At 34.9% G+C, this 7,680-nt stretch overlaps 1 protein-coding gene across 1 annotated transcript; it reads right to left on the reverse strand.

Moving 5' to 3' along the window:
- Positions 1-670: 670 nt before the first annotated feature.
- LOC109155326 (phospholipase A1-IIalpha-like) lies at positions 671-3,787 on the reverse strand. The gene is made up of 3 exons (XM_019303013.1): positions 3,459-3,787; positions 2,678-3,029; positions 671-1,511 (listed from the first exon to the last, which is right to left on the reverse strand). The coding sequence occupies exons 1-3, from the start codon at positions 3,689-3,691 to the stop codon at positions 885-887; spliced, it is 1,212 nt and encodes a 403-aa protein (XP_019158558.1). The 5' UTR covers positions 3,692-3,787; the 3' UTR covers positions 671-884.
- Positions 3,788-7,680: the final 3,893 nt, after the last annotated feature.

The raw sequence follows: 7,680 nt of genomic DNA on the forward strand, positions 1-7,680 counted from the left end.
CGAGGATCGTTGTACCCCATGATGCGCCTTGCCCCAAGTTAGCAAGATAATCAGCACACTGATTGCCTTCACAAAGGACATGCTTAAGGCCTTACAATCAGCAATGAGCATATTTGCCTCCGGAGTGTTGTCTGAAGTCTTGTGAAACCAATACATGTATTTATATTAACGCAAACATCTCTATTCTAAAGGTTTGCGTCGATTGGGTAAACGATGTATATTTAAGGACTGTTATATTTCCCTATTCTGTTATTCGCATGCACGTGCCGGAAGCCCGGAATATTTAAAGATTCATAATTAATGCAATTTAATTGCCAAAAATAATTATCTATAGGAATACCAATCGAATATATGGCCTAAATATTACAAAGCTGATAAACGAAAAGGCTTAAACAACCGGTTTTGACTAAGTACTTTGTCGGGAAATTTTGGTTCTGCTTTATTATTATAGTAGAAGAAGATATAATTTTTCCGATCCTAATAAATTCTTCTTTAATTACACACCTTAATTGATTATTTACTTTCGACCTCTCAACTAATTAAGCTAAGCCACCAAATATTTCCTTTCTTTTATACCGGCCTAACGATTGCCTTAGATTTTTGAACCATATATGAGAGTGGCAGGTAGAAACTTATTTATTACCTACCTTGTGTCACTACATAAGCCGGATTTACGTCAGAGAAACACGATATCATACCATTGAGACATAATATAATTCCAAAACTAACAAACAAATTCTAACACACATGCATACATTCAGGTAGACAACTAGCCACAAGCTGCTAGTTGCCTCCGATCTTATTGAAAGCACAACGACTAAATACCATAAAGCTAAGGGTCATGGAGACTTTATTCAAACATACACTACGTGAAACAGTTGTACTTAAAATGTTTCGTCCACCTCATGGTCGTCCAGAATATAAGTTCCGTCTTCCTGTTGAACCATTCCTTTATCCTTTACGTTCATCCACGCCACTGGCACATGATACTCGTCCTTCAAACCCTGGCGATACTTGTTAAGTTTGGAAATGTCAAAGTCTCCCTTAGGTTCAAACCCTCCCCGAGACCCTTGGAATCCATCAATTCCATGCATATGAAACATCAAGTCGTGATGGACCATGATGTCGAGGCCAGGCTTCAAATACTCCGACTTCTTAGAATCAATTATGAAACCCACTCCCACAGCTTCGTAAAGTATGTTCTTACCACCAACTTGGGAACCCCAGGGAACCATTGTGACAAGATCATTGACGTCCGAGATTCGCATGCCTCGGAGATTCCCTTGATTAGAAAAAGCATCCTTGAAATTCTGGTCCCCTACTTTGGGGCCTCCGAAGAAGAAAGCAGTGACAGGAACATTATTATCCTGCTGGTTTTTGTTGACTGGATTGACAGCTAGATCTACTGCATTCAGTGTTGCAAGAGCTGAACCCAAGCTGTGCCCTGTCACAGTTATGCTAATTTCTTCGCCCTTGTATAATTCAATAAGTCTTGCAACTTCTTCTCGAATCTATATATACCATACACACATACACAAATTAAAGAAAAACCAAATATATATATATATATATATATATATATATATATATATATATATATAATGGAAGTAAGTAGTAGTTTCATTATAGAATGGGGCCTGGCGGCCGGGTTTATATTGACAAATTATACCATGGACTAGGATTTATCTTGCATTGTGGACTCTGGTTTAAAAATTACTTTCAAATTCCTATTCTTGACCGTTTCAATCATTATTGTATTGACCATATTATCAAATAATGTATATCATGGTTGCAGTAGGCGCTAGGCAATAGTCGGGAGCACGGGCAGCGCCTAGCGCCTAGGCGGAATCTAGGCGGGCGCCAAAAAAATAGTGGCAGACTTACAGTTTGACAATTTTAATGAGGTTGTTTTCAACATTCAATCAAATAACACATCCAAATAAATGAAATAATGATAATTAATAAGTCATAACATCAAAATAATATTAAAAAATAAAAATACTCAAATACTTCAATCATCTAAAGATTCAAAGTATCAAACTAGTCTACTGACGAACCAGACGACATCGGCTAAAATCGACCGACTCGATCGAGTTAGCCGACTAGGCCGATCTCGCCGCCTAGGCACCCGACCGATTTTTGGGCACCTAATAGTGAAAGCGGAACAGCCTAGGGGCACCTAGGCCGATTTTTACAACAGTGATGTATATTCAGTATACAAATAATATACTTTTAGTATATTAAAATTTTAGTTTTTCTTATGGTCCATGTAACACTATATAACACTATGTGGAACATAATCCACACAATAGTTTGCCTAACTGTTTATGTACATATATACATATAAACAAATTGAAGACACATCACATGGTAACTACATATGATAACTATAAACACACTGTTAATGTATGTACAGAATATGTTAATGCAGACACATATAACATGTTAACTAACATATTATATATCTACCGTTAACATATTCTGTATCTGTAGTTAACAATTTGTGTTTGTAATTAACATGTTATGTGTGTCTTCAATTTGTTTACTAGTACAAAAATTGTGAACGGCAAAATAGAATGTGTTAACTGTATAGACATATAGTTTTTTTATCAGAGTTTACAACACAATAGGAACCCTGATGCATGCATGGTATAACAATTGATTCATATATATATACCTGATCTCTGGCACTCTTTTGATTCAATGCTGAATCTTGATTGATGGTGGTATACATATCGTACCAACCCGTGTGCACGAGAGGAAGAGAATGTTGGCCAAAGATTAAGGGAGCTTTGACTAAAGAGAATGTAAAATTGGCCTTCCATTCTGATATTGGCTTTGTTCCCCTCCAAACAATCAGAATGTCTCTCCGCCCTAATGCAATCTTTCCTTCATCCGTCGCCGCAGCAACATATCCAATCCAGTTTGATTCCTTTAGCACCGCATCAGACCGCGCCGCCCTCACATTATATCCTGCTTCTGGGGTTTTTATTGTTGATGGTGCATAGAAGTATTTCGTCACTTCATATCTGAAACGTAACAACAGTCAACACATATGTCAAAAGTTATAACTAATCACAAATTGTCCATTTGTCCAGAGGTAAAGTGCTGGACTTGGTTTTAACCGGCCTCCGTCCAATTGTTGGACTTCGCCTGGCCTCCACCCAGCAATCCCCTAACTACCAATTGTTCTTCCAAAGGCTGAACCTCAACCCTAAGGGCCCCTCACATCCCGGTCCGATAGAGCATTTGGGAGGATGTAAATCATGGTGACTCAACTGAACATGAACCACAGAGGCTAGACCGGTGCTCACTGCGCACAAGAAGCCCCCCTCACTTTGAGAGGTTGCTCTCACACTGCTGCTGGTGAGACTCGATCCCTGGTCAGTCTCCGCCCAACAAGAACAGTATGTAACTATGTAAGTAAATTAAAGCATAACAACTAATAACATATATACTTGAAAGGGTTTCCCTTGACAACTCCTGTCCTGGCAAGGAGGTTTTTCCTGGCATATCGCGGTAACCCCACATTTTTGGAAGCTGGTTCGTTTATGAAAGACTCGCTCACGGGTGCAATCATGGTTGCATAGTGAATGAGGTAGCGGCGGAGATCCGAATCCAAAGGGTCTAGCAGCCCTTCCCAGTTATCACTCCCACTTAGGACCCTCCATCTTTCAGCTATGCCGCTCATCTTCAATTCTCTCTCTCTCTTTTTTTTCTAGGAAATAATTCTTTGTTAAAGTACTGGTGATGATGAAACTCCCCACACAGTCCCCCTATTTATATCCATAGAGCTCTTCACCCATGCCATTGATCTATCTCTTCCCTGGCCTGTAATCTCGTGCAAAACGTGCCCACTCTTTTTGTTCTTATCTATATAGGACGGAAAATTATTGTAGGTGTAGACGGTGGTACACATGGTTAGTTCAAAACAATGTCGTTGAATTTTATGAGTTAAAATAATATATATTATGAGTTAAAATAATGTACTTTATGTGTTAAAATAATATACATTATATTTTGAAAGGACGTGGCTTTTGGACCATGATCTACACAACTATGTGGATCACGGTCCACGCAATAACTATTGATATATGACCTAACCAGAATGCATGTATGTTTTTATAATGATGATTTTTGTTACTCTGCGTATTTTTACTTCTCTCTAGTATCTGTAAGTGTCATTATTCTACAGTGCATATATTGGCATTAATTTTGGTAAATATATATGTTTTGTGGTAGTTATTTATTTATTATTATTATTATTATTATTGATATCGAGTTGGAAATAAATTAATGTAGATAAAATAGTGTGAATAACAAATTTGATAATATGAAACCATAATTGAATTGACTCTATTACAATGTAATATCTGTTCATATACTTTCTCAACACTTGAACTCATAACCTTCCAAATAGAAGTCCAACTCAGGTACCATTGGACCACATAATCCTGGTGATCAACGTTGCACTTGTTTGGCTTAATTTGTACACAATTTGTTGGGTGGATAGAATTATAAGTGAATTACCTCCGGGAAGAGATTAAAAAAAAAAAGTGAAAAAGAATTATATCATTATCGAACTATGCACTATAAATTTTAATGTCTATTTACATTTTTATAGATAAGAAGTACTCTACTTGCATATTTTATATTGTTCTATATTCTTGTGATGTACTAATTTTTGGTAACCAATTATATTTTCTGCTCCATTTTTTTTACAAAAGAGTCAACAATGTCTCCACTGAGACTTGATCTCATGACCTCTCACATGGAAAAGGTCATACATACCATCTAAACATAAAGTGCTTGGCACTTTTTATTACTCCCTCTGTCCCATTTTGCATGTCTTACTTTCCTTTTTAGTTTGTCCCAAAATGTTGTCCTCTTTCCAAAATTGAACATCACCATCATTCTACTTTTTCCCAAATTACCCTTATGACTTTTGCTTTTATTTCCAAAAGTGAAAAAGTGAAGGGCATAATTGGAAAATACATAACATTTACTTTAATTCCTTAAAAAGCGTGCAAAAAGCAAATGAGACAACCAATTCGGGACGGAGGGAGTATTATTTAGTTAAGTAAACATAACTTTTATTAGTAGAGTTGAACAATCAACTTACTTAATCAATCTTCAACTCCATTTTTTTTTTTTTTTAGTTTTTAAAATTTTATTAACCCCCTTTAGACTTTTACAGCACCACGGCACCATCACCCTGAATACACACGTAACATATGATTCATAATTTCATATTCATAGATGATAATGGAAAACGTGAGATTCCACACACACACACAAGAAAAGAAGAGAAACTAAAGCAAGTTTATCCATTGATAGTACAGTTAAATTTGTACGAGCTGAGCTCTTTACTGCACTGGCCGGCGCTGCAGGCAGCCAATTTTACTGCACATGAAAAATATTTCTTTGTATAATATCTACTACCTATGAATACCTACGGTGTATGATTAAAAATGTCTACTAAATTAAAAAAATAAAAGAGAGTATAATTATATGATTGGAGTAAATGAACATACACATAAATCTTATAACTATTATATATAATTTTAAATTTTGATTTTTGATGATAAGAAAGATTATTGTATCTCATAAATTTATTGTTACAATTTTTATTTATGTTTTAATTAGAGTTTTTACATTGAGAACATAATAAATGAACACAAGAATATTTTGTTGGTAAAAAATTAATGCATATATTATACTTTAAATAAATATCTAAAAACATAATAAGTTTCAATCAATGTTATGACCCTGTTTGGTAAATGACTGTTAACAGTTAACTGATTGGAATTGGGTTGATTAAAAGGTCACTAGTTATACTCTTAGCTGATTGTAGAAAAGTGTTTGGTAAATTAACGTTAGCTGATAGCTATTTAGTATAATCTCTTTTCTCAAAAAGCTAATTCAAAAAGTTGTTATGAACAGTTTTTTGAATTTTAGCATTTTAGAGTTACAAAAAGCTAATTTACCAAACACTTATATAGATTTTTTTAACCAAGTCAAATAATTAATAGTGGTCAAATAAGTCAAAATTGACTGATAGGCTAACTATTTTACCAAACAGGGCCTATATCCTTGATTTATGTCCCTCTTTTGTATGCTAATAAATGTATACATTTTACTTTAAATGTTGTACACTTCAATGTTATTAGACAAAGTCCACCCCACTATTCAAGAGTAATGCTATTTACCCCTAAAAATTTTCACCTCATAATTTTCTCTCCTAGCATGGCATAGTTTGATTGGTTACTTTGGCCCTGTTTGGTAAAAAATTGGCTTATAAGTCAATTTTGACTTATTTGACCACTATTAATTGTTTGATTTAGTTAAAACATCAATATACATATTTACTTAATTAGCTTTTTGTAACTCCAAAAGGCTAAAATTCAAAAAGCTAGTCCAAACAACTTTTTCAATTAGCTTTTTAAGAAAAGAAAGTATATCAAACGGCTATCGGCTAACAACTAATTTACCAAATACTTTTCTACAATCAGCTAATGTTATCAACTATTTATACCCTCTAATTAACACAATTAGCTAACAGCTATCAGCTAACAACCATTTTACCAAACAAGGCCTTTACCTTTTTTATTAATTAAAAGTTAGTGGAGGCAACCAATTCAAGACATCCAACAATTATACAAGGAGTTAATACCCAAAATCGTCCTCGACTATAGTAGTTTTTCTCAATTTTGTCCTAAACGACTTTGGTGACCTAATATCGTCCCAGACTTTTGTGTTTCGCTCAATTTAGTCCCAGACTTTTGTGTTTTTGCTCAATTTAGTCCCTCATTTGTTATTCTGTCCATTTGGTGTTAAATAAATAGACAACTTAGTAATTTTAATATTGACATCTCTTTACTCATAGACATGTGAACTAAGAAATCCTTTTTTTTTTTACGAATTACTCCCAGAATTATTCCTAAAACTGCGAATATAAAATTTGATTTGCAGGTCCGGGAGTAATTCTGGGTGTAATTCGTACAAGAAAGAGGAATTTCGCACTTCACAAGTTGAAAGTAAAGAGAGATCAATATTGACATTACTGAATTGTCTCTTTATTTAACACCAATTTGACGAAATAACAAATGGAGGACTAAATTGAGCGAAACATAAAAGTCTGGGACGATATTAGGTCACCAAAGTCGTTTAGGACGAAATTGAGAAAAACCACTATAGTCGAGGACGATTTTGGGTATTAACTCATTATATAAGTCATGAAAGGAATTTAGGAGGGAAACAATTCAAGGTTGCAAAAATCACTAGGCGTTCATCGGGCGCGACTAGGCGCCCGTTTTTTATTTTTTAATTTAATTTAAAAGATTTTTTTTAAAAAAATTATTTAAGACTTGGCAATTATAAAATAGTTAATACTTTAATAGTTAGTACTATATATTAGAGTACCTGATTTCAAATTTTTTTATTAAATTTTTTTGGATTTGCGATCGATTTGAACAATTTAGGGTTACTTCACAAAAAATGATATAGGTTTGAGTGAAATAACCCATTTAAAAAACACAGAAAAATAGTTAACCGGTATCCTAAACGCCCGCCTAGTCTGTTGCGACCTAGTCGGCGCCTAGGCCACCTAGAACGCCCTTTCCGCCGAAATTCTAGGGGGTTGGCCACCGCCTAGAGCCTAGGCGCCGATACCTAGGCGTA

This window comes from Ipomoea nil, unplaced genomic scaffold (assembly GCF_001879475.1).
Source record: "Ipomoea nil cultivar Tokyo-kokei standard unplaced genomic scaffold, Asagao_1.1 scaffold2701, whole genome shotgun sequence".
Taxonomy (NCBI): domain Eukaryota; kingdom Viridiplantae; phylum Streptophyta; class Magnoliopsida; order Solanales; family Convolvulaceae; genus Ipomoea; species Ipomoea nil.